This window comes from Petromyzon marinus, chromosome 48, assembly GCF_048934315.1.
Source record: "Petromyzon marinus isolate PM22_M1 ecotype Great Lakes invasive population chromosome 48, UKy_Petmar_22M1.pri1.0, whole genome shotgun sequence".
NCBI lineage: Eukaryota > Metazoa > Chordata > Hyperoartia > Petromyzontiformes > Petromyzontidae > Petromyzon > Petromyzon marinus.
Window position 1 is genome coordinate 2,625,869 of NC_133714.1, and position 26,957 is coordinate 2,652,825.

At 53.1% G+C, this 26,957-nt stretch overlaps 1 protein-coding gene and 1 long non-coding RNA gene across 4 annotated transcripts; one reads left to right on the plus strand and one right to left on the minus strand.

Annotated features, from left to right (window-relative positions):
• Positions 1-745: 745 nt before the first annotated feature.
• LOC116952661 (fibulin-1-like) lies at positions 746-26,371 on the minus strand. 3 transcript variants are annotated; one of them, XM_032972219.2, is made up of 15 exons: positions 26,159-26,371; positions 23,952-24,060; positions 22,106-22,217; positions 20,341-20,575; positions 19,840-19,911; positions 18,526-18,627; positions 16,400-16,543; positions 13,530-13,661; positions 12,311-12,436; positions 10,760-10,879; positions 10,009-10,140; positions 8,338-8,461; positions 7,486-7,631; positions 6,813-6,947; positions 746-5,616 (listed from the first exon to the last, which is right to left on the minus strand). In XM_032972219.2, the coding sequence occupies exons 1-15, from the start codon at positions 26,223-26,225 to the stop codon at positions 5,477-5,479; spliced, it is 1,896 nt and encodes a 631-aa protein (XP_032828110.2). In that variant the 5' UTR covers positions 26,226-26,371; the 3' UTR covers positions 746-5,476. The 3 variants fall into 3 exon arrangements, with proteins under 3 accessions (XP_032828110.2, XP_032828112.2, XP_032828114.2); XM_032972221.2 differs by lacking the exon at positions 13,530-13,661 and having other exon boundaries at positions 26,159-26,370; XM_032972223.2 differs by lacking the exons at positions 12,311-12,436; positions 13,530-13,661.
• LOC142931073 (uncharacterized) lies at positions 16,458-19,356 on the plus strand. The gene is made up of 2 exons (XR_012947079.1): positions 16,458-16,563; positions 18,505-19,356. It is a non-coding gene; the product is annotated as an uncharacterized LOC142931073 (long non-coding RNA).
• Positions 26,372-26,957: the final 586 nt, after the last annotated feature.

Sequence of the window (26,957 nt, forward strand, 5' to 3'; positions counted from 1 at the left end):
GCGCGAGGCACGTGGTTTTCGCGGATTTTCGGAAGGCGTCCAGAATAAGATTTTTTTAATGTTTTTTTTTGCAGACCGGAGGAAATACGATGAGCTACGAAGTTTTTGTTTACACAGATGTCCAGTATGGGTCAGAACGCTAGGCCGCGAACAGTTGGCGGATTTTGATTTAAAGCTTTCGTGATTGCAGGGATTAATATTCTTGGTTCTTTCGGTAAAGTCACCACGTAGAAGGGAAACAATAATTTTATTATATTTTGATTATTTTATTGTTTCCCTTCTACGTGACTTTACCGAAAGAACCAAGAATATAGTTGGCGGATTGTCTCGTGGTGTTTGGCAGAGAATGGGACGAGATTTACAAACAATAAAACTGGTTCATCGAAGGAAACTAAATATATACATAAAAGACGTTTCAGGCAATGGCCCACATGATTAGCCGCCACTTCGTTGGGCTATAATTTGTGGCCAAGTCGCTTCTGAAAAAAGAAGCTAATAGCTGAGTAGGCTTTACCTGGTAAGATTTTTAAAATAAAATTTAGTTTGATTTGCATTTTTTATAGTCATTTTTTCACCTTTCCTATACTTTGCACTCCCATCGTGTTTTCGTATTGTTTGTTGTAACGTTCTGAACTGCACCTTCCTGGACATCTGTGAAAAAATATCTCTATAGCTCACTCGATTCATCCAGTATAAATACATATTCTGTAAATGCAATTTATGGTTAGCTGGCGCTGACGAAGCGTTGCAGAATAGTGAAAGATTAATTTTATTTGTGAAGGGATTCAATTTGACGCCACATTACATGTACAATGGTAACATTGCGACGTTCTACATGCGTAATTATTGTGGTGTTTTACCAATGGCAACGGTGACGTGATATACGAGACAATGTATAGCAACGATAATATTATTCTCTATTCAATTATTTAGCAGCATTTTTTTGTTAAGCTTTATAAAGTGTATACTGTATTGTAATAGCAGCATTGGCTAAGGCACAACCTTACATTTAATTTAAAATAGGACTGTGCTCATACAACAAAAAGCTGTGCAATAGTAGTGCTGTAATTAATATGTATATGCCACTTTTCCTTCTAAAATTGTCCATACATATAAACTAATATTTTTCTATATATATGTGCGTTCTTTGTAAATAAGATACGTTATATGCTTAAGCAGTGCTTATTTTTCCTCCAACAAAAATATATTGGTATTTTTTTAAAAGATGCATTTCTAAAACATTGTACGTTACGTCTCATAGCAGTCCCATTGTTTCATCCAGGAAAGAGTCTCAAGATGTATTTCCAAGAGAGGTCCTGCTCACATTGGGCAGCATGGCGGCGATGCAGTAACACTTGTGACTCACAGCAAGAGGGGCCTGGGTTTGATTCTCCCTCCGTTCTGTATGGATTTCCTCCGGTGTTTTGGTTCCTTCCCATAGCTAATAAAACACTCAACGTAAGAGGCGCCGCAGTGGCTAGGAGATGTTAACTCCCTAGCCTGTTACACAGGAGGTTGTGGGTTCAATCCTGACCCTGACGCCTGCTGCTGTATATTTGGAGCATGTCCTCCCCGTGGTCTGGTCCTCCCGTTTTCCTCTCTACATTTAGGAACAATATCACGCGTAGCAAGGTCGCTTCTGAAAACAGAGCTGCATAGCTCAGTGGGCCTTAACTGGTAATATTAAAATAGTTAAGTATTAACTGGTATTGGTAAAACATCCCAATGTAACAAAAAAAAACATTCCCGACAAACTACTCAAGTGGGATTACAACAGCAACATCGCCCCCCCGTGTGTGAAAAACGTGAATTCTCTTGAAAAACAAACATTTGAGAATCACTTTCCTGGGTAAAAGCAAGCTTAATAACAAACAAATTTAAAGCAACACTTACTTCTTTCGAAAAAAAAGCCAGATAATCAAAACAATGCTTACAAACGGCCGTACGCCTAGCTGACCTTTTAAGAGTCTCTCTATAAACAACACTACATTCACGATTGTCTTGAGTTTGTCTACAAAGTGGAGAAACATTCTGCAAAGCGGTACTGGCCAAGGAGCCCAACGGGGGCCCAGCGTTGGCACTGTCGGTGCACAACAACCGTTGCCCAAAATCCGCGGCGCAGCTTTTCGAGTGTGCAGGCGGCGCAACTGCGCAGGGGCGCTTAGGGGCTGCCGCGGTCCAGACGCTGGGGTGGCGGGCGGTGGAGCGGGGGGGGCGGCAGCGGTTAATTGCACCGAGGGGGCCACGTTTCACCCCTTACACCGGGGCCTATTCTGATCGTGCAGCAACAGCCACGGTTCGCCACCGAGTGACGCGTTTGTGCCAGGCTAGGTGCACGTTGAGGCCACGTGAAGCGTCGAAGGCTCCGTGGCAGGAGGTCACGCGGACAGACCCAGATGTCATGATGGGTTGACTGGGACGCACACACCGCTACCCAAAAACACAGCTTCTCGGGGGAAAAAAAACCCCATTGTCCCTGGTGGAAAACAAGGACCCATGGCCCCCCCCCCCCCGAAATTAACAGCACCACCTTCCGCTCCGGTGCCCCCCAAATCAGAGGAAAGCTGGGGGAGGCATTCACGTTCAAGTTAGAGAGGTCGGTGTGGCCATAACCGTGGATGTCTCCGCACATCGCCATCGCTTCCTTCCTCCTGCCAGACGCAAACACGGCGGTTGCACTGTTGAGACCCCGCCGCTCCATCTCCTCGACTCTCACTTGTTGTCCATTCCCTTCGGCACCTCCCAAATAGCACGGCTGGCTACGTACGGTGAGAACGAAGTTCAACGCACGAACGTACGTCCCTCATGGGGTTGTGTGGGCGTGCCCCCCTTTACGTTAGTTCATGCCCCCTCCCGAACCCCCCCCCCTCCACCATGGTTCCGATCTGGAGTGAGAACCCCCGGCGAAGACGGCCCCCGTGTCACAAGGTCCCGAGACTGCAAAGTCCACCCAACGCGTCGCGTGAACACTCGGTCCATACAAGCAGCTACAACGGTTCATAACTTACCATACGCTTTATATATGTATTGTTAATTGCAGTGTAAATTATATTTTGTTAGAATTACACGGATATATAGTTTTAGTATATGGTTCGGCTCCTTTGTCACTCCGCTATAGCTACTACCATGGTTACCGTTCTCATGGACTTCACTCAAATGATTCCTCCAGCTGTGTTGAGAACTCGGCCTACCGGACCGTTTCACCTCATCCACCACCGCACCACAGGGCACAACACTCCTCCTCCTCCTTGACTACCTTTTCCCAAGTTCATGTTAAATTCAAGGAACGTGTTGTCGCCTTCGCCCGGTCGAAACCGGTCCAGAACTGCTGAATTTATGATGTACTTTCCAGAAGGCCGTGTCCGCTGATGGGATGAGTACATAATTTTAAAGTTTTTTTCTGTGGAGGTACAAATATGTGAGGGAGGCACATTTTCTCGCACCTCCGATTAGCACTTTTGGCTACGTACGGCGCGAAAGGAAATTCGACGTACGTACGCAATGAGATGTGATCTCGCTCTCCTCGCATGCAGGTCGTGGGTTCGATCCTGGACCCTGACGATGCCTGTTGTATATTTGAAGCCTGCTTGTTCTCTCTCTCCCCGTGGTGGTCGCGTGGATTTATCTCCTAGTACCTCTAGTTCCCCACCCCCCTGCCACGTTTAACAAAAACACGAGTTTAGATTATTATGTTACTATTCGGCTATGACTATACATTTCCGCTTGAGACGATATCAGTCGCTACGGTGAGCTATCATGCGTGGCCAGGTCGCCTCTAAAACGAGAGCTAACAGCTCAGTGGGCTTCAACTGGTAAAATTAAAAATGGTTTAATAGTGCCGTCCATCCGTTGCTGGGCAGTTGGCATTCGTGGGCCTTTAGGCCCACGCTAGGCAACCGTGATCACAGAAAATGTGCTCGCGATGAACGCGCTCTGCACCCTTTGACGCACGGCGTATTTTGGAATTCGGCGAAGTTTTCACGTGCCGGGCCGTTATTATTTTGAAATCCGCTGTCGTCTCGCCCACAGCGAGCTGTAACAACAACGCCGTCGTCACTTGGCGCCCGAGATATTCACAAGTAGGGGGGGGAAGGGGGGGTCCCTCCGAGCGTGGCGTTTCTCCTTCCTTCCCCGGTTATGTATATTTTTTTGGCGGGAAGAAAAAAAACTACTTCGCCGTTCACCGCGCGTCAACACACGGCCGGCAGCCTCTGCTGTCATCGCCGAAAACTGAGCGGCGGAAATTGTTACGGCCAAGCCTCAGCGGTAACAGTTTACACCCCGTCCCGGGCTGGCGCACAGGTATGGTCGGTGGCGGAGGGGGGCGCGTCGGGATGGGAGGGTAAAAGTTAAAGGATAAAGCGCAGCCCCGGAACTGCACGCTTACGCCACCTGCCGACGGAAGGTCCTCTCGCAACCAGAGGGGTGCATCTTCTGGACTCTACGGGGGTGTTACTGGCCTACTCTTCTTGGTTTGGCGCGCGGCCTGCCGAGCGACTGACCGCGGGCGAACTCGTTTATTCCGTTGGCTCGACAGAGGAGGGTAAGGAAACTTGCCTATCATACGCGGAGCAGTTCCGCGCAACGGGGGCGTATCGCCCTCTGACTAATGAATGTTTTGCACCCTCAAATATTCTCCACGCTAGGCCGCCGCCAATATCACGACTCCAACCATCGGTGTCATCCCCGGTCTCATTGAGGCCGACTCCTGTAGTTTGTTGTCTTCCCCCTGCAGCACCTCTGGTTATCACAGTTGGCTACGTGCGGTACGAGAGAAGTTCAACATACGTACATACATAACGAGCGAATGTATATTTAAACGTCTAATTTATAATCATTGTAGTTTTATGTCATCAGCTTTTCTGATTCTGTTCCGATGACGTTCATGTGCATCATCAAAACGAAACCGGAAGAAAAAAATAAAATAACTTTATCGGTACCGAGGCTCCGACAAGGCCACGTGGGTGGGCGTGTGGCACAGTTTGACGCCAACTATCATAGAGTGCGGTTGTGTTGCTACACTTCTCTGCAGTGAGTACAATGTCTTTAAAAAAACAACGGCGCTACGCCTCTCTAAATAAAATAAACGCTGAGCCGCTTGCGTGCTCTAAGATTCAGCGGTAAACGGGACGCCCACCCTACAAAACTTGCAGATGTCTCAGAAGGGGAAAGGGTTAATATCGTCATCGCTATTCCTCTGTTCGACATCATCATGAAACGTCGTGGTACTCGAATTGTAAATGTGGGTTTACTCTCCAACGCACCGGTGTGCTGAACTAGTAACCAATTGGCACGTTTTGTTACGTGACAAACCTTACCAATTGCCTGTGTCGGGTGGTGGCGGGTTTAACGACACTCATATTTACAACGATCTAAGCAGAAGAAAACCTCTATTACGGATCATCATCACCATCGTCGAGGGGGAGGTGGGGCGGTGGGGCGGGGGGGGGGACGGCGATCGTCGCACCCCGGGACCTCAGAACCAGTAGGGGGAGAGGTAGACATGCGCGTAGACCACGTTGCGGTGCGATAGCGCCCTCCCCCGCTGGTAGTCCATCTCCAGCCGCAGCACGGTGGACACGGGCCCCGTCACTGAGCGCAGGAGCCGCACCTTGCCTGCAGCCCGGAGCCGAGCAACGAAACGGAGGGGTTACGGTCCGTTCTCATGACGCAAATTTGGATAATGACGCGGTGCATGTATTCGGGAACACGTTTTTTTTAATATATATAACGCTGGATGCAAATTGGATATATGACACGACTGAATGAACGGTACTACGTCCCGTGCGCGAATAGGAACAAGCGCGGTTTGTGCGTCTGCCTCGATGTAGCACTGGGATGCTGCTGGATAATTTGAGACGCTAACCCAGGCGCCTCGGGTCTTTGTTCGGCCTGCGTTACGCATCTCGCGCATTATCGCAGACCATGCTTTACCCACCCCTGTATTATACATTATTTATTATAACGCGATTTTTCCACAACGCGGCCTTACAGGAGAAGAGACACCGCATTTACGAACGCCGATCCCGGCTGATCCCGGCTGGCGCCCGTGCCGCGGAACGCGCAAGGGCGCAGGACAGCGCCCAGGCCGAATATTTGGACGTCTATACATGACCATTGCAGCACAACGTGCAAGTTGAAAACTCGTTTATTTCGAGGCTGCTCGTTGTGTTTAGTCTGTTGTCCTTCCCTCCCACCGCCGATTAGCACGGTTGGCCGAGTACGGTGCGAAAGATGTTCAACATACGTACGTGTTACTGGACAAAACTAAAGCTTTAAACGTGGGGAAATGTTTCACTGAACTTGACGACCGCTTCTAGCTGCACGTCGAAATGATGATGGCCGTCTTGGAAGCTTGGAGTTCATCTATGTTATCCTTTTTTTAGTTATTATTATTTTAAAACGTATAGTCTTTTTTGATGCAGGATCATTCATGGCTAGGCAGACCGAACTGGCTGTGACGCAGATCTCTCCGCGTTGAGCGCCGGGGGTCAGTGGACACGCGTTCCCTGTCCCCAGCAGCAGCAGCAGCAGAACGTCGTCATCTCTTTAGGGCGCTATGAAGGGGAACGTACGCTAGAGGCGAGCGATTGTACACGAGGTTTAAGGACACCATGTTACCGTCTGTGAAGAGTCGCATTTGTGTGTGTATGCATGTATGTTGAACTTCTTTCGCACCGTACGCAGCCAACAGTGCTAATCGAAATCCCAAAGCGCGCGCCTCTCCGCGCTGCGCAATCGTGGACTCGTTGGGGTGGGGGCGAGCGCTCGCGCAGTGGGGGGGGAGGGGGGGGGGCACAGCGGCCACTCACCCGTCGAGACGCCGTTCTCCTCCGTCTTGATGACGTCGAACAGCCCCAGCTCGTTCCCCTCCGTGATGCGGAACGACACGTCCAGCTCCGTCGCCGTGGGGATGGCGGGCGACGCCACCCGCAGGTAAATCACACCTGGCGCAGGCAAGGTGGGGGGGTGGGGGGCGTGTGTTAAAGGGTGGCACGGTGTCATCGAGCGCCCCATTGGGCAGAGCTGTCGGACCCCCGTCTTGGCGAGTCTTCCCGGAGAGTGTGAGGAGGACGGGAGGACTCGCGGCTGAAGGCCCACAGACCGGCACGCGTCCCCCGGGACTCGCTGAACGGGTCGCAGTCGCCCCCACGGACGCCCTGGGACTCATTGGTCCTGCCGCGGCTGCCCTTGGGGCTCTTCGCTGTTGTTGGTGCCGGGCTCGAGTTGCCGAGCCCCGAGCTGTCCTGCGTTGTTAAATCTCTCTCTCTCATCTCTCCCGTGTATCCCTCGCCCTCCCCGACTCACATTTCATCGTCACGCAGGGTTTCACACGAAAGGCGATGTAATGTGTTCGCGTCTCGAGACGTCGCCCGCGAGCGTGCGCGGTCAAGCAGAGGGAAATCGTCGCCGTTTGTCGCGCCAGAGAGACGGAGGGAGAGCAAGGGGGGGGGGGAGAGAGAACGCGCTGCGTGGAGAGCGTGCCTTCTGGTGCCTGCAGGTCGGGGTACGCCGGCAGCGAGATGAAGGTGAAGGAAATGGCGCTCACGGGGTCGGTCCAGCAGGCGCCGTCCGTCACGGCACAGTCGAGCTTCAGGCAGCGGAGTGACTCGGTCTTGCGGGGGTCCGCCCTGCGAGGCAAGACGGTAGATCGGGCCGACGGTCGACACCCCCCCCTCCCCAACATCACGGTGGCTGGGAGATGTTAACTACCTCGCCTGGTGTGCAGGAGGTCGTGGGTTCGACCCCAACCCCTAACGCCCGCTGCTGCTGCTGTATATTTGGAGTTTGCGGTGTCTCTCTCTCACTATCATCACGGTGGCTAGGAGCTGTTAACTACCTCGCCTGGTGTGCAGGAGGTCGTGGGTTCGACCCCGACCCCTGACGCCCGCTGCTGCTGCTGTATATTTGGAGTTTGCGGTGTCTCTCTCTCACTATCATCACGGTGGCTAGGAGCTGTTAACTACCTCGCCTGGTGTGCAGGAGGTGGTGGGTTCGATCCCGACCCCTGACGTCCGCTGCTGTGTATGTAGAGTTTGCGTGTCTCTCTCTCGCCGTGGTCGCGTGGATTTTTCTCCGGGTCCTCCGGTTTTTCCGTCCACGCTTAGAATCAACGTCACCACGCGTTTAGTGTGTTTGGCTGCTGCTATATATTTTCACAGCGATGGTGATAAGCCACTTCGTTGAGCCATCATTTGTGGACAGACCGCCTCACCTGGTAAAAAAAATGTTTTATAGTTGAGTTGCCGCGAGAGAGACCGCACGCACGTCACGAGTGGGGGGCTGGGGGGGGCGGCCGGGGGGGGGGGGGGCGGGGGGTTGGGTGGGGGGCTCCACCTCTCGCCCATGTGGCGGTAGTTGGGGGGGCACCGGAAGGACAGGCACCGGAATCCGCCCTGCACGTTGAAGCACGTCTCTGTGGCCGAGCAGTTGTGCCTGTGCGTGGCACACTCGTCGATGTCTGCTCGCCCACGGAGGGTCACGGCGGGGGGGGGGGGCAAAAGAGGGGGAGGGGCAAGATGGGGGGGGGCACGTTGGTCAGGGTCAACGAGCGTGGGTGGGGCGCGTCGTGTCGCTGGCCGGTGGGTGCCGTGCTGAGGACACACAACGCACGTGGCGTGCACGCGCCACCCCCACAACCGACGTTAGTTGCCACGATTGTTGACCCGGATGCCCATCAGGTACGGCCACCTTGTGACGGGCATCGTCGTCATCTGTTCCGTCGACAAGGTGGGGGGGTGGGAGGGGGGGGCGGCCCGAGGTTTTCCTTCGAAGCAGACGCCGCCCATTGTGCAGAAATAACTCCAGGTCATCGTTGTTATCGGGTTACTCCCATCGGTCTGTACGTGCGTTGGACTTATTTCGCACCGTACGTGGCCAACCGCGCTAATGGGGAGGTGTGGCGGAAGGAAAACATGCTCATCGCGGGAACGTCCCATGTCCCAGGTCTCGTCTCCTATTGGGCCGTCCATGAATGACGTCACGCGATTTTGGACGATTTTTTTATCCCCGCCCCCCCTCGTCACACGGCGTCACAAAAAGTCAGACCCCCCCTCAAATATGACGTCACAAAGCTCTGCCCCCCCCGCCCCCAAAAAAAAAACATGCTTCAAATCGCTTTAAGCTATTGTCATTGTAGTGTGTATTTAATGTGGCGCTGCACTCTGATGTTGTAGGAGAAACGATTTATTAAAAAGTCTATTTAATTAAGTGAACACAAAGCAGACCTTAAACACGGTACGACCAACACCTCGGCCGTGGCAGATCATTGTTATAATTCAGGAGGCTCACATGACATTGACTTCTCCAAGACAGAGGTTCTCTGCAAGCCATCTGGCTACCATGAGAGATTCGTTCATGAGGCTATCCACATATACAAGCACAGAGACAATTTCAACCGTGAAGATGGATTCTGGCTTAGCAATCATTGGAAGGATTTGATAAACCATTTCAGGTCTTAATTGATTGTTCATGCTTACGGTGGCTTTCAGACAGCATACATTAATTTTTCGCCTCCCCCCTCCTCTTTTCAGAACATAGATGGACTAGTCCTTCTAAATAAACTGCCAACTCGCTGCCCGTGGTGCTAACGTTTTTATATCTAAATAAATAAAAACATCGTTTGAAAATAAACAAATAAATGCGAGCCGCCACTTCCTTCAAATGTTTCTTGCCGTTGGTTTTTTCACACCTGATGATGACCGTTTGCGTTATGGTCGAAACGTCGTGAGAATTTTTATTGTTTTGTATATATTTTATTGTTTCCCTTCAACGTGACTTTGCCGAAAGAGCTAAGAATATGAATATAAGTAGAACGTGTTTATATTTATTTAAAGTTGCGCATTTTGATGTGACGTCACATTTCTCACTCCCCCCCCCCCCTCGTCACACATCGTCACAAATGTCTAACCCCCCCCCCAGGTGCGTGATGTCATTTATGGACGGCCCCTTTGCCCCGGACACCGCTCCACCCCCCCCCTCCCCCCCCCCCGTGTCTCACGCCCTCACCTTGACAGCCGCGGCCGCCGTTGGCCACGGTATAGCCCGGCTCGGGGCAGGTGCATTGGAAGCTGCCGATTGAGTTGAGGCAGCGGTGGGTGCACAGGTTCCCGCCGGAGAACAGCGTGCACTCGTCAATGTCTGCACGGGATGGGAGGAGGGGGGGGGGGAGAGGTTGCGGGGGGGGGGGACAAGCGGAGAGGAACCGCGCTTCCACCACCGGGAGCCACGGGGCTCCGTGTCCCCAAGTCACCGGACACCGCCTGGCCCAGTTAGGAAGCCGCTACCACGTGGTTGGTGGTCAGTGGTGGACTCATTGGGGGGGAGAGGCGATGGGGACGATCGAGCCCCCACCCTCCACCCCCGCCCCTCGTCACCCCCACCCTTCACCCCCTCCCCCTCGTCCCCGTTCTGCGCCCTCTCCAACGCCCAAACCCGGAGGCAACCCACCAGCAATGGGGAGAGCCAACAATTGCAGGGCAGCACCTTTGTTAATGTTAATGCGGAGGGGGGGGAACCGGAGGGACCTGGAGACAAATTCACGCGACCACGGGGAGAGAGACACCGCAAACTCCCAAATATACAGCAGCCGGCGTCCGGGTCGGGATCGAACCCATACCTGGCGAGGGAGATGTTGGGAGGGTGGTGAGGCGGCGGTGGGGGGGGGGTGCGTGACGGGACGCGCTGGACAGCCGTAGAGTCTACGCCCCTGTCTCCCAGGTAGTGCGATCCGTGGGAGGGGTGGCGGTAGTCGCGTTACCTTCACAGGCCCTGGGGTTGCTCTCGCTGGGACGGAATCCGCGACGGCAGTAGCACTGGTACGAGCCGTACACGTTGGCACACTCCTGCGAGCATGGGTTGCCCTCGCACTCATTCACGTCTGCCACGCCACGGACACACGCCACGGACGACGCAAATTTCGGTCGATTTTGTCGTCCGACGCAGGATCACCGTTCAGTCGGCACGTTCGCACCTGCAGGCATCCGTTGGTAGCTAGCGCCGGGCCAGTCCGATCATTTACGCGATCGATTTCTCTTTCGGTTTTCCGGTTACATCATCGGTTCGGTTGATCGACCAACCGGGCGACGTGAAAATAGATGGAAGAGGAAGAAAAATAAAATTAAAGCCCTCCTTCGTTCCGAACGTGCGCCACGCGGGACGGGGAAGGTGACGGGCGCCGCGTGGCGATCGTCATCGGCCGCTGTCGCTCTGGACAGCGGTGGCTCGTAGGGCTCGGCAAACAGGCCGTGGAAACACGAAATCGAACCTTGAGGGCTCCCCGGCGCTGGCTCGGCTCGGATGTGCCAGTGGAAAAAAAGGGTAAAAGTGGCCATCGGGCGAGCGGGCGTGCGGTGGCACGCGCCTGTGGCAGAGATCCCGTGGATCATTTCAGGTTTGTGATACACTCGAACCCGCTGAGCTGCAAAGTAGCCACGAGATGGCAGCACAGCAAGCGGATTCGTGAATACACATGTTTGAACCTTTAAAAGTTATCCCGACTCTTTCGCCTGTTGGGTTTTCTCCAGGCACCTCCAGTTTCCAAGAGTGGTGGCGCCCATCTCAGAGAGGATCAAAGAGGCTTGACTCAGATGGCGAGGCCGCGTAGTAGCAGTAGGATATAATAATTAGGACGCTTAAAGCGCACGCCAACATTTCAAAAACGTGACGAAAGGAAACCCCGCTTTTGAAGGAGATGCACATGGAAGCACCGGGGCAGAGACCGAGAGCGCGTGCGTCGAAAAATGACCGTGACGGGGACCAGTGGAGAGAGAGAGAGAGAAGGGAGACGCGAGACAGAGCCCACGTGCATGGGGAACTACTACGACTACGATGATATATTTTTTTTAATTTTACCAGGTAATGCCCACTGAGCTGTACAGCTCTTTTTCAGAAGCGACCTGCCTATCACAAATGATAGCTCAACGAAGCGGCTTGTCACGTGGAAAAGCACAGCAGCCAAAGGCCCTTAAACAGCACGTCGATTCTAAATTCGCAGGGTAGAACCGGAGGGACCCGGAGAAAAATCCACGCGACCGCGGTGAGAGAGACGCAAACTCCGAATATACAGCAGGCGTCAGGGTCGGGATCGAACTAACGACCAGCTCCTGTATACCAGGCAAGGTAGTTAACATCTATCCACCGTGATGATGATGAGAGAGGGAGCGACACTCAAACTCCAAATATACAGCAGGCGTCAGGGTCGGGATCGAGCCCACGACCACCTCCTGTATACCAGGCGAGGTAGTCAACATCTCCTAGCCACCGTGGTGCCATGCCAGTCGGAAGGAAGGGAAGGCTGCGTTGTGTCCACCTTCACAACTCCTCCCATCGGCAGCCAATCGGAAACCCAGGCTGCAGGTGCAGTAGTAGGATCCTGGGGTGTTCTCACAGCTGTGCGCGCAGAGGCGTCCAGGGTACTGCCTGCACTCGTTCACATCTTTACAAACAGGCGGAGACAGCGAACGTCATCGCGGAAGGGCACCTCAAGGCAGCTGTGTGTACGTTGAACTTCACTCAGGCCGCACGTGGCCCGCCGTGCCAATCGGAGCTGTTGTCCGCAGCTCAATGAAAATTGTGCTCTTTAGAAAGCGGCGTCATTGCAGTTTGCAGCGGGTGTGTCTTTACTCTTTTTTTTCGATGGATCTCTGCAGAGTATAAAATACTGAGGTGTTGTTGCAATTAAATTGTATAATTGGGGGAACTGATGATGTGCAAAGCAGCCAGGGTTCTTCTGGTAACTGGGCACAATGCAAGTCATTGGCTTTCACCCCATTCAATCAGGAGTCGGGAACCCTCTCCTTACTGAGGGCCGAAAACTACTCTCAAATACCCTTGGTCAGAGTCCGCTAATAAACACACACGCGCCTGCGTTCGTGACATCTGTCACCGCGAGAGGACACGCAAAGTGACACTGTTGTTGTTGCCAGGTCGAAAGCATTTCCCCTCTAAGCACCCGATTAGTGCGGCTGAGATGCTTTGCAGCGGCGGGTAAAAAATATTGTTTGTAAGGCGGCACAGTGTTCAATGGCAGGCGTCTGTGAAGTTGCAGGCTTGACACGAGGTTTTTCCCACAGCTGCCGATTGGTGGGCGGGGATACCTGAGTAGCAGGCGGGGCTACCCGGGTAGTGGGCGGGGGCTGCCCTAGTTGTGGGCGGAGGCTACCCGGGTAGTGGGCGGGGCTAACCGAGTAGTGGGCGGGGTTGGCAGAGTAGTGGGTGGGGCCTATGAGCGGTTAGACGGGAGGGGGGGTCAATGTCGATGTCAGAGGTCACTCGCCGTGTGGATGGGGGGGGGGTAGTGACTGAGTGGGTGTGGCTATGTAAAAGTGGGTGGCGCCGATGGAGGCAGGGGGGGCCGACAGCTCACCGTGCACGCGTCCCCGTTGAGCCTTTCACAAATGCTGGTAGCTGTGGCTGTACATCTCAGTACGGTTCCATTGGCAAGAAGAAAAGGGAGAATAAGAAGGCGACGGTGGAAGAGAGGGAGCGGGGGGTGGGAATCGGCGGTGAAGGTTGTGGGGGGGCCTCACCGACGCACAGCCCGCCGATGCCTTCGTAGGCGAACCCCGGCAAGCAGTCGCAGCGGAAGCCGCCGGCCGTGTTAACGCAGAGGCGCGCGGGGCCGCACGGGCGGCCTGCCCCCCACGAGCACTCATCCACGTCTGCACGCCAAGCCGAGCCAGACACCGCAGCCTCAGCGCACGGAGCGGCGGGGGGGGGGGGGGGGGTGCGGGCCATGCCGACGCCTCGCTAAGGGGAGGCGAGCCAAGCGCAAGCGACGGCGAAGCTACCGGAGTGAAGGGTTTGCGCCTGCAACGGCCGAGTGTGATGAGAATTTCGCTCGCGCTTTACTGCCGGGGGGCGCCTCGGGCCGAGAGGTCCGCAGCCGAATCGGTGGAAACGACGCGGAGCGGTGGCCGGCGGTGGTACCGCAGCAGCGGGGAGGTGGGCGCGAGGTTTCGGCGACCTCGGTTCCGGGTACGAGCGCGCCCCACGGCAGTGTCACCCGCGTGGACCTGCGTGGACCTGCGTGGACTTGCGTGGACCTGCGTGGACCTGCGTGGACCTGCGCGTCGAGGGCCTACGTGGACCTGCGTGGACCTGCGTGGACTTGCGTGGACCTGCGTGGACCTGCGTGGACCTGCGCGTCGAGGGCCTACGTGGACCTGCGTGGACCTGCGTGGACTTGCGTGGACCTGCGTGGACCTGCGTGGACCTGCGCGTCGAGGGCCTACGTGGACCTGCGTGGACCTGCGCGTCGAGGGCCTACGACGCCGGCTGCCACGTGGGCGATGCGGTGCCGTTGGCGCGTTTGGCGCGGGCCCTCGTGCCGTGAATTAAACGGGGGTCGGCCACCTCTGCGGAGGTAGCGCATGCGTAATGTATGCGCTTCCTTCGCAACGTACGTAGCCAACCCGTGCTAATCGGAGGTGCCGGGGCAAAGGACGGCAAACTAAACGCAAAAAGCAGTTCGAAAAAAAATAGTTTTCACTCGAGATGATTTAAAAGTGGATAGCTCCAGCGGCTTCCTAATATAGGAAAGAACGGAAGCGCATCTGAAAGCGCACGATGCGCTGACCGTCTTTTGCTCGATGGGCAGCCAAAAGCTGCTGCTGCTGCTGCTGCGAAGATGACCGGAGTTCGCATGATAGTTCATGCTCCTTGACGAGATCAGCAATACGGCAATACCAAGCATAAGAAGACAACCTTATGTCCGACAACCTGTTTAAAAAAGAAAAAATGTCCAAAAAATGTTTTGGACGATTTCAGATCTTTCTTTTCGGAATTTCGGATAATTTATGTGAAATGGTTACTTGTCTACACGCTAGCGTAAAGTGACGTTGGATTGTTGTTGTTGTATTCTGCGAGAGAATCAATGTTTGCATTTTGAGTCGTATCTACGCGTCACATTCAGGGATGTGGCAGGGTCCCACTCTGGCAGAAGCAGATCGGGACACTTCCCAAGAAACTAAACGAAAAACTAAATTATTTGTATTTAATTTTACCAGGTAAGGCCCACTGAGCTACATAGCCCTTTGTCAGAAGCGACTTGGCTATCACAGCTCATAGCTCAACGAAGTGGCGTATCATCGCATGGAAATTTATAGCAGCAGCCAAATATCCATAACAGAGTTTTTTCTGGGTTAGATCGCGTTAATAAACCCGCCACCACCCGACACAGCCAATTGGTAAGGTTTGTCACGTAAAGAGAACGTGCTAATTCATTACTGGTACAGCAGCACACCGGTGTGTTGGAGAGCAAACCCACAACATTTACAATTGTAAACAACATTCACAATTGTAAATGTTGTGGGTTTGGTGGCGGGTTTAACGGCGGATTTACATTTACGCGATCTAACCCAAAAACCTCTATTGTGGAAAATATTAGTCGCAAAAGCCTACTACGTGTTCAACTGAGCAGCCAAATACTCTAAAGAGAGGGCAAGTATGACCCCGAAATGTCACGTGTTTTAAACGTGGCACTACATTCATCACAAACGAGAGAAAAAAAACGTTCACGCGATGATCTTCCCTGCTCAATGTCTTTGTTGGCGACAACTCGTTTGTGGTTGTTTGTGATTTTTATTTTTGACTTTGCTTGGTAGTAGTAGGTCGTGGCTGCATTTAGGATTTGGTTCCTTCTATATAAATAATGTATGGCGTTATGGGATGCTATTAGCACGAATGACGCTATATAAAATAAAAAATCTTATTATTACCTTGTAACAATAAACCACTTTTCAGGGTCTCAAAGGAAAACGTTGGTGTAAGGGGGGGGGGATAATCGCCCCCCATTGCCCTCCCCCCATCACTGCCCCCCCCCCCCATTTTCCTCGGATCCACCACGACACTTTGGCAAGGGCTGGAGAGTGGGAATGCTGCCGCTGCTGCAGCTACCGCTGAAAATCAGTGGACAGCAAGGGGAGGAGCGTTCGTTGAGCGAGAAGCGTAGGTGGCGCGGAGAACGGACAGCCAGCCAGCCCAGAGAATGGACAGCCAGCCCGGGGAATGCGTTTGTGGGAGGAGCGGCGCTCTGCGAGTGTGTGTGTGAGCGGTGCTCTGTGAATGTGCGTGTGAGCGTCACTCTGCGTGTGTGTGTGAGCGTCAGTCTGTGAGTGTGTGTGTGAGCATCACTCTGCGAGTGTGTGTGTGAGCGGTGCTCTGTGAGTGTGTGTGTGAGCGGTGCTCTGTGAGTGTGTGTGTGTGAGCGTCACTCTGCGAGTGTGTGTGTGCGTGTGAGCGTCACTCTGCGTGTGTGTGTGTGTGTGAGCGTCACTCTGCGTGTGTGTGTGTGTGCGTGTGAGCGTCACTCTGCGTGTGTGCGTGCGTGTGAGCGGTGCTCTGCGTTTGTGTGAGGAGCGGCGCTGTCCGTCGGTGGTGGTGGCGCGGCGGTCGCTACCGAGGCACTGGGAGCCGTCGGGGCTGGCACGGAATCCCCGCCCGCACGTGGCGCTGTCCTGCTGGCAGGCGAAGGAGCCCAGCGTGTTCACGCAGCGGTGGTCCTGCGGGCACGGCGCTGGCACCGCCGCACACTCGTTCACATCTGCGCAGGAGCACAAGGCGGTGGGAGACGGATTAATGACATTATTTATATTTTGCAATCGCATCGTCGTTGTCGTCAATGTTGCTCGATCCACTGCTAAATGAACGCCTCTTCAAGCCGCGTTTTCTCACCCAGCACCTGCACGTGAACGGATTTAATCGCTCCATCTCCCCGGGCGTCGTCGTCACGAATGAATTCGTTACTTGTAGCACTACGACTCGAGCAATATTACCTTCTTTTCTGGATTATAAAATGCACTTTTTTGTTTTATATCAAATTTTGGAGAGGGGGGGGGGGAGGATGGGGCAGTTTCATATTCCGGTCGGTATGTATGTGTGTGTTACCAGATTTGTGTAACTACTTTATTAAGAACGGGCGCACGTTCGGGATTATCCAGAAAAATCAACTACCATGCACTAGTGTTAAAAATATATATTTAGAAAAAGATGTGGCCAGGTGACTCAGAAGAGCGTTGCACCTGGGTTCGAGTCCAGGTTTCATCTACCTGGTCACCGTGATTGAACCGTTCGTTTTTCGATGTAGTGAGTCGATGATCGTAGGCTGGTCACGAACCAGTACATTTTGCCCCCTCCCCCCCCCCCCCCATCATATTTGGTTCTGCACTTAATTTGGTTAATTACCAGCTCTGAGAGTTAAACACAATGGTTTGACTGTCATTGTAACAGGGTGGGTGGGGAGGTGCTAAAAACTGAACTAAACATTTTTTTCATTCTACCAGGTATGGCCCACTGAGCTATGTAGCTCTTTTTTACACGCTTTCATTTAACTCACTCTGTTGTTGTTGTCGTTGTTGTTGTCGTTGTTGTTATCATTGTCGTATCCTCAAATCTTGTAACTCGATTTTAACCCACTTCCCAATGTGGTATCAACTGCAAACTTTGTATACTTATGTCATACCGATGACAATTACTATATTCTATCATAAAAAATAAAAAGAATATTTTAAACATTATTTTTTATATGTTATGTTTCGGCTTGGGTCTAATTGTCCACGCTCAACTGACGTTGGCTGTAATTGGCCACGGTCCCTTACGTTTGGCAAGCTTCGGGGCCACTTCCTGGAGTCGTGGAGTTCTTCCATTACTAGTACAATTGATAAAAGCGTGTTTTAAAAAAAGTATTTTTAAATATTACTTATTCAGAAGCGACCTGCCCATCACAAATGATAGCTCAACGAAGTGGGCTTATCATGACGTGGAAATGTATTGCAGCCTAACACTCTAAAACGATTGTTTCTAAATGTGAAGGGAAAAACCGGAGGACCCCGAGAAAAATCCACGCGACCACGGGGAAAACATGCAAACTCCAATTATACAGGCGTCAGGGTTGGGATCGAACCTACGACCTCCTGTATACCAGGCGAGGTAGTCAACATCTCGCTACCACAGCTCTGAAAGTGCTGCCCCTAACTGTTTGGACCAGAGGTCACTTGAAGCGATCTCAAAGGTAGCTCTGTGATATCTACTTCTGCGGGCTGTTCTCTAAAGCGTAAGTGGTTGCCGCTGCTCTGTGAGCGGTTTGAATGGAGACTTGGTCTGGTGACGTGATGTATGGTTAAAATTAGGAGCAAAGACAAAAAAAGAGATGTAAATTTTGTTTTACTTTAGGGTAAATAGAACAAATGAGACGAGAGTACGCAGAAAGAGACAAACGATCCGGAATGGATTCCTCATCTCGTGACGTGACAACGATGGGACAACTTGGATAAAACCGAGGAGAGAAGAAACAAAAAGACCCTATGTTTTATCGATGGGAGCTTTGTGCCCAGTATCAAAATGATGAACATAAGAAGGATAATATGAACATCTTTAACCACCCGTGGTATTGCCAGAAAGCGTGAAGCCTTTTTTTAATATATATTTGTTAAATTTTTTATATTTTATTTCGGTTATTTCACAACACGCGTTTGTTTTGTCACGGGAAAAAACCGTCTGGTGCAGAGAGCCGGGGACGTCACCGACCCACGCAGGTCCTGGCGTCGGCCTGCAGCTGGAACCCCGGGAGACACGAGCAGACGGCCGCCCCGCGCACGTCCTCGCACTTGTGGTCGCAGCGAGGGGGCCCTGCGCACGACGGCCACGACACGGCAGGGACACCGAACGCGCGCGCCGGTGTTGCTGCAGCTGCACCTCCGCCGTCCCCCCGTCTCGTCGTTTCGCAAACACGCCGTCGCGCTCTTACTAACACCGCCGCCCGATTTGCGTCGCCACCACCTGCCCCCCCCCCTTCATGCGCTCACGTCGCTGACAGCATCGTCCGTCATTTCCCGTTATCCGTCGCCTCTCGGCCTTCGCCTACACCACCCACGACTACTGTAGTGGCGTAGCGCCGGCTGCTGGTGGAAAAGGTAACTGCGGTGTACGGCAGTGCTCGCGTGAGCAGGCCACGACAGAGAGGGGGACATCTCGGGGAAAGGTCACAGAAGGGGCCCATCGGGAAGCCCCGGGAACCCGCGAGTAGGTTCCAGAACGGGGGCGTGGTCGGGGCGGAGCAAGGCCACGCTGGGAGTATAAGAGGGGGCCCCAAGCAGGAGCTCGGGGCTGTTGCTGGAAGTGGAATCCCCATCGTGGCTGTTCAAGATCATTGTCGTCGCCATGTCGTCGTCATCACCATCTCCTCCTCGTCTCCGTCTTCACCATCCCGGGGTGCTGTTAGTCAGACTGCCTACCAACGTTTCTAACTAAGTAGTGCCATCGACAATAGACGGTCTTAATAATAATAGTGTGCACCCACATAGGGTGTTGTGTGTTATCCCGATGGTGCTTGTTTAATAAAAAAAGTGCCTCCAGTTATTGCTGTCTCCGATCTGCGTCACTATACTACTACTAACCCTGTAAACCGCTTCGGTTTGTTACGTCGTTTCGATATTCGTCGTCGCGCTGTTCAGGAACGCATCCTCCACTCCCCCCCCCCTCCCACTCCGATGCAAACAGCGGTGTGACTGTACAAAACGTGGCGATGCGGTGGACAGTTCCGTGTTGCGCAGCAAAGTCCATTGTTGTACAAAGCTGCGCTGTCTATGTGCCCCCCATTCCGAGGTGGATCCAAAAACTTTCCCAATTTTGGGCTGCGGCACCTCTCATTGCCCCGCCACCCGCCACCCCCACCCCTTGGATCCACCTTGACTCCAACGGTTATGCTCCTGCACTGTCTTGGCGTGGTGGAGTACAAGGTTTGTCACGTAAACAGAACGTGCCCAATTAGTTGTGAGTTCAGCGCTAACTGGTCGTGTGTTGGTTGGCTTGGTTTGTTTTAGCTGCTGCCCCATCACAAACCTTTGCATGGGTTCAAGGGCAGCCGCACGACATCCCCCGAGCGGCTTTCCTGCTCCACCCTGCGTCCGTTCCCTTTCGCCAGAGGGACACAAATCCGGGAAGATCGCGGAACCACACGGATCAGTGAATGGCGTCACTTTGCTTTTCCCACCAAAAAGTAGCGTGTCACGTGGCCGTTTTGGTGATGCCACTTTTGTGAGCGTCAAGATGCGCTCAACTATTATATGCTTGATGATGACAAAACCAAACTGTAAAAAATAGAATTTTTGTTATCGTCCTGAAAAGTTAGAAAACTCAGTAATTTCTAGATTTTTTTGCTTTAATTTGAGGCTCATCACCTCCGATTAGCATGGTTGGCTCCGTACGGTGTGAAAGAAGTTCAACATACACACGTAAGTTATTACTGGATAGTTGCTCGTAGTAAAAAGCGTCGCCAGTGGCAATCGCCAGCAACGAATGCACCCCCTCGCGTAACCACCGCCTTTCACGCATCTGCTGGACCTTGCAGGGGGGCGGCAGTCCGCAGCGCGGTGAGCGATGGGGCCCTGGTTGCTTCGGCGACGCGGCTTCCACCCTCCACGCTCAGTTCGTCGAACCGCACGGGGGGCAGGCGGTCCCCACCACGGCAGCACGCCTCGAACGCCTGCCCGCACAGCGAGCCCAGGCCGGGCAGGGCCGCGCAAGCCAGGCCCAGGCCTTGGGCCTGCTTGCCCAGGCGGCAGCAGCTGCAGCAGGACTGGCGGGATTCCGGGGCGGGGGGGCGGGTACACAGGCACGTGGAGATGCGGGGACACGGGGAAAGAGAAGTAAGTATGTGAGAGAAGAAACGCAAATGCCTATACAGTGATCCCTCGGTTTACGATGCCATCGATTAACGATGTTTCGATTAATGATCCCCCTACCTATAGGGTCCCATTGTTTCAATTAACGGTACATCTTTGATTAACGATATGTTTACGATATCACGTGGCCGCCAATTTCAGCCAATCGGACCTCTCCTAAGTGGACTCAGCAGACCTCAGCCAATCAGCGAAACCCTTTTGGAAGGAGACTCTCCTTCCAAAAATAAATTACCTCCCACTCCAACTTCTCCATCAACCCCTTAAGCCTAAGGTAATATTTTTAAAATGTTATGCTCTATTAAACTTTTAATGCTCTATATTTATTCGTTATTTATCTATGTTTCTATTAATATTAATACGTTAATATGTATTTATGACGTTCATTTATAGAAAAAAATTGCGTATTTAAATATTATAAACTATGTTTTTAGGGTTAAAAAGGTCAACTTCCGATCGTCTTGGAACAAATGAAGCCTTTAACGTGTATTTCCAATATTCCATTCACGATCATTTCAATTTACGATAGTTTTCGTGAAACCAATTAAGACGGCTGCTGGGCCATTTGCTCAGACGAAACTGCCTTTTCCCCCACGTGAATAAAGTCGATGAACGGATGCCAAATTATGACACGTTTCATTACCAAAGGCGGATAAAGTTTATCCGGTCGGTTAATCAGACGCGGGTCAACCACTGGCGCCAATGGCCCCACCTCCACACTGGGAGAGAAGGAGCCGCTGCTAAGGTTCGGTAAGGACATGGGTGATGCATTGATCTTTCCATCCCTATCTAACTCTGTCTCATTGTGTCTCTGTCTACCTGTGTCTCTGTGTCGCTGCGCCTCTGTCATGCTGTGCCTTTGTCTTGCTGTGTCTCTCTGCCTCTGTGTCTCTGTCTCACCGCGCCTCTGTCTTTCTGTCTCGCTGCGTCTCTGTCTCTCTGTCTCGCCGCGTCTCTGTCTCTCTCTCGCCGCATCTCTGTATCTCTCTCTCTTGCTGTGTCTCTGTCTCTCTGTCTCACCGCGCCTCTGTCTTTCTGTCTCGCTGCGTCTCTGTCTCCCTGTCTCGCTGCGTCTCTGTCTCGCCGCGTCTCTGTCTCCCTGTCTCGCTGCGTCTCTGTCTCTCTGTCTCCCTGCGTCTCTGTCTCCCTGTCTCGCCGCATTTCTGTCTCTCTCTCTCGCCGGATCTCTGTATCTCTCTCTCTTGCTGTGTCTCTGTCTCTCTGTCTCACCGCGCCTCTGTCTCCCTGTCTCGCTGCGTCTCTGTCTCTCTCTCGCCGCATCTCTGTATCTCTCTCTTGCTGTGTCTCTGTCTCTCTGTCTCGCTGCGTCTCTGTCTCTCTGTCGCCCTGCGTCTCTGTGTCTCTGTCTCGCCGTGTCTCTGTCTCGCCGTGTCCTGTGGTCTCTCTGCCAGGACGTGGGCTCCCACCTGGCAGCCTTCGCTGGCGTTGCACGTCTCGCCGCCGCGTGTCGCCAGCTCCATCCCGAGCTCGCACGCCGCTCTCCGCACAGAGGCCAGGCAGCACAGCAACGTCGTGACGCTAAGCGGCCCAAAACAAGACAGAGATTAAATTGAATTAAACTTTAAAAAAACATATATTTGACCAGGCAAGGCCCACTGAGCTGCGTAGCTCTTTTGCAGAAGCGACCTGGCCATCGCAAATGACAGCCCAACGAAGCGGGCTTATCGCGTGAAAAATGTACCGCAGGAATCAACGAGTGAAGTTCGTGGCAGTGGTAGCGATAGCAGATTTGGTAAGGAGGCGACTGGCCGCTGGTGAGTGACTGGAGAGAATCAGCGACTGCTCGGTCATCAATCACTCGACTGCTCGAAGAATTAGGAAATCCCTCCCCCCCCCCAGTCCCCAAAGATTTTTTTTTGCAAAACCCTCGCCCATATAAGGCAGCCTCCGGCGTGCCGAGCGATGTGGGTCTGTGCCAAAAAGCCGGGGGATGTTTTGGACGATTCCAGCTAAAATGTGGGGTGCATTTAGGGACTGGAATGGAGATGGGGCGCTCGCTGATCGGAACACTCTCCCACACCTATGCCCGCGCGGGCTTTTAAGGCGCTCAGGAGTAAGTATCGGGCCGGTGTCTGGGTGATGCGTGCGTCTGGGTTTGTATTCAGGTAATTTTTGTTTTTGTCGCAGACCGTTCAAGTTCAAAGCTGGCGGTGAAGACGAGGCGGCGTGGCTTCGTGCGCAACGCAAGCCGTCAGGCACGTGCTGCTGCAGGGCGCTGCCCACAAGCTACGGAAACTGCGGCATGCGCGTCGATCAAGGCTGTGCCAATGAAGGCTTCCAAATTTTGTCCGACACTTCGGGAGCGGGTGGCGCAGTTGCGAGAAGCACTCCGCTACGAAGCCCGGCAGCCTGAGTTCGATCGTTGTTTTTGATTATTAATTGATTGCTGTGAAGTAAAATATTTTACATCAGTTATGATGTTGGATTGCCACGGTTGTCTGACGCTTGCCACTTCCCCCAAACCCTGGGGCCAAATCTAAGTGCCGTGGAGGCGCCATGTTAACTGCCTCGCCTGGTATACAGGAGGTCGTGGGTTTGATCCCGACCATGATGCCTGTGTATTTGGGGTTTGCGAGTCTCTCTCCCCATGGCCGCGTGCATTTTTCTCCAGGTCCTCCGGTTTTTCCCCTCCAAATGTAGAATCAACGTCACGCGCTCAGAGTATTTGGCTGCTATACATTTCCACGTGATGATAAGCCACTTCGTTGGGCTATCATTTGTGATGGGCAGGTCGCATCTGAAAGAGAGCTACATAGCTCAGTGGGCCTTACCTGGTAAAAAAAATAAGTTACAAAAAAACGTCTGTCTTCGGTCACCTTGGCAACCGTTACTTTGTTCATGAGATTACATCGGTGTAATTTATTTTGCTTGTTTATCCAGAAAAGCTTGACCGAGTACCGTGACAATTTTTTTTCCACAATCGACCCATTTTGCGTTGTAACATTTAAAACGTGGCAAATATTTTACCGTAATGCTGGCACGCAAATTTTGGCCGTCATATCGGCACGCAGATTTTTTTTACCCGCCCCTGCGAATGAACGGCGTCACGGCACCGTTGACGCGTACTGCAAAGCGTGCGGCCGCGGCATTAACCAGGGCGGCCGCCGCCAGATTCGAACCGCCAAAATCTCCGTGGAAAAGCGGACGGGACAACATCGCCCCCCCCCCCCCGACCGCCGGGGATCGAGACTCGGCGAAAATCACTGCTTGATGAATGCTCCTGGGGGGACGGGGGGGTGGGTGAGGATTTACCTGCACGGGTCGTCCTCAGCACCCGCGGTTCCTCTCACGTTCTGCGAGCACTGGCCCTCGCCAGCCGCGCGCATTCTCCCCGAGGCGCAACACGAACTCAGATCCTGCCCTGCAACCCCCGGTCGAGCAAAGCGTCCGTCCCGTCAGTCGCATGCCCTCCGGTATCAAATTTGGTGTTGAACTTGTTAACGACTGTTTTATTGCCAGAAAGGGTAAAACCTTTATTCTTATTTTTCATACTAAACTAAACTTTTTTTTTACTTTAAATGTGGAGGGGGAAACCGGAGAAAAATCCACACGGCCACGGAGAGAGAGACACGCAAACTCCAAATATACAGAAGGCGTCATCAGGGTCGGGATCGAACCCATGACCTCCTGTACACCAGGCGCGGTAGTTAACATCTCACCACCGTGGCGCTCCACTTTGTACACAGTTTAAGCCCGCTGAGCGATGAACTATTTTTCAGAGGCGAATTGGTCACACCGTGACGGCTCATCAAAGTGGCTGATATCATCATCATCACGCGTGGGAATTCATAGTAGCAGCCAAATCATCTAAACGCGTGCTTCTAAATGTAGATGGCAAAACTGGAATAAAAAAAATTCGGAGGAAAAATCCACGCGACCACCGTGGGGAGAGAACACCAAAAATACAGCAGGGATCATCTGGGTCTGGGATCGAACCCACGACCTCCTCCATGCCAGGCGATGGAGATCACATCTCACGATTTGTACCGCCACATACACATTTTTTTTTTTACATTCGATAAGCCACATACATGGCCCCCTTGGAAGGACGTAATAATTTCAGGAGCGCTGCTTCAACGCAACAAACATTCTGGACCGGTATCGACATTCAGTTTCTCATCGGCAGAATCAGCCTTTGCATGAACCAAACATGGTGGCGAGCTGCCAAATGTCCAATGACCGTCTCGGGTAGGCATGGGTCATAGGTGGACGCAAAGCTATGAAATAAATAACATAAAATAATCAAAGCTAGGTTTGATCCAGGGTAAATGTACACTTACACCAGGGTCTCCAAACTCCACGCTCCAGTTCGTGATACCGACCACAACACTGGAGCGTCTGCGTTTTTCACACTTTCTGGTCTTCTCCATTCAGACGCAAATTAAGTTGTTGCACGCCCCACGCGCCCGATGATTGCTAAACACGCGCTGTGTCGTAATTTGAACAAAGCTCCACGGTCACATGGAACTCGTTCACGTGCTGTAGGGGCAAGTGCTTTTAGCGAGCACCTATGAAGGCCGGCACAGCACACGAGGGTGTGGGTGGCCAACACCACGCCCGGCCGCCTTTGTCTCCCCAGTGGCGATGTTTACACATCGCACCGGGTACTCAGTTGAGGCTGAGTCGACCTTGGGGAGGCCCAGGACCGGTTCAGATAATCGTCACCCGTGTTGGCCGTGAGTGGGAGTCGAACTCGGGCTGCCGGGTTAGTAGCGCAGCGCGCTAACCGCTACACTACCGCTCCCCACAAGTACACGCACACGATCTCACTATAAGGTTGAATCAGCGCTCCCTACATCACCTCAAACGAACTGCACACACGGCTTAATTGCTAACTGAATACTGCCCGGGTCGTTTGCAGACTATATATAGGCACATGAATAACAACAATCATAATACATAGCCATAGCGAGGCCTGTATACTGGACGTGGTGTGCCGAGTTCAGAAACATTTTCCGGCCTCCGAGCCGGATCTACGTATATAATTAAGTTGTTTTGGGTTTAATCACGTAAATATAAATGTGTAGTTAAACCTGCCACCACCCAACACGGCCAATCAGTAAAGTTCGTCACGTAAACAAAACGTGGCAATTCGTTACGAGCACAACATTGGCAATTCGAGTACGACGTTTCGACAGTGATTACAACGAGCATCATCAGGCGAGAGCCAGATTTGTCGGGTGGTGGCAGGTTTAACGACACATTTATATTTACGCGATCTAACTCACAAAAACTTCGCGGATGATATTTGGTCGCGAAAGCGCACAACTACGTATTAAAGTAAACACCTGCCACGGTTAGTTGGGACTTTGGTGCGCCAATTCGTTACCACTTTGGCACGGAATCCCACGTGGCTAAACGGATCTACATCAATCACGACGTGTCTCGTGGTGGGACAGTGATGAGCCTGTGGGTCGCACACACTCCGTGGGCAGTTGTCGACTGGGAAGCGGCGGCACCTGCGGTGAAGGCAAGAAGAGAGCAGGAGCCGTACAAGACGAACATCCACGCGGTGCGAGGTCCCATCGCGAGGCAGGCGAGTCTCCGTCTCCTTGTCCTCGTGATCCCCGTGTCTCCCTGTCCCCGTGTCCCCGTGTCTCCCTGTCCCCGTGTCTCCCTGTCCCCGTGTCTCCTTGTCCCCGTGTCTTCCTTTCCCCGTGTCTCCCTGTCCCCGTGTCCCCCTGTCCCCGTGTCTCCCTGTCCCCGTGTCCCCCTGTCCCCGTGTCTCCCTGTCCCCGTGTCTCCTTGTCCCCGTGTCTTCCTTTCCCCGTGTCTCCCTGTCCCCGTGTCTTTCTGTCCCCGTGTCCCCCTGTCCCCGTGTCTCCCTGTCCCCGTGTCTCCCTGTCCCCGTGTCTTTCTGTCCCCGTGTCTCCCTGTCCCCGTGTCTCCTTGTCCCCGTGTCCCCCTGTCCCCGTGTCTCCCTGTCCCCGTGTCTCCCTGTCCCCGTGTCTCCCTGTCCCCGTGTCTCCCTGTCCCCGTGTCTCCCCGAGTGGGAGGCAGCGCGCCCAGACGCTTTCACTTCTTCGTGCAGGCAGCGAAGGAGCTGGGAGGAGATGAGGAGCGGCTCAGGAGGAGAGCAAAGAGGAGAGTGGAGGGGGAGAGGGGGGGAGTGGGCAGAGGGGATCGGGAGTGAGGATGATTCGAGAGAGAAGAGGGAGGGGAAAGAGAGAGGAGGAAGGGCAGAGAGGAGGATAAGGAGGAGGAGAGAGCGCGTGGAGGAAGGAAGAAGAGGGGTGGAGATGGGGGAGGAGAAGAGGG

What these genes read in the sequence shown, in the direction of transcription:
- LOC116952661 (XM_032972219.2), bottom strand. Translation starts at nt 26,225, where the DNA reads ATGGGACCTCGCACCGCGTGGATGTTCGTCTTGTACGGCTCCTGCTCT. An exon ending in CATCGGCGGGCTGTGCGTCG is followed by an intron (nt 12,437 to 13,529) that starts GTGAGGCCCCCC and finishes CTGTTTGTAAAG; the next exon opens with ATGTGAACGAGTGCAGGCAG. An exon ending in GGAGAACGGCGTCTCGACGG is followed by an intron (nt 5,617 to 6,812) that starts GTGAGTGGCCGC and finishes TCCGGGCTGCAG; the next exon opens with GCAAGGTGCGGCTCCTGCGC.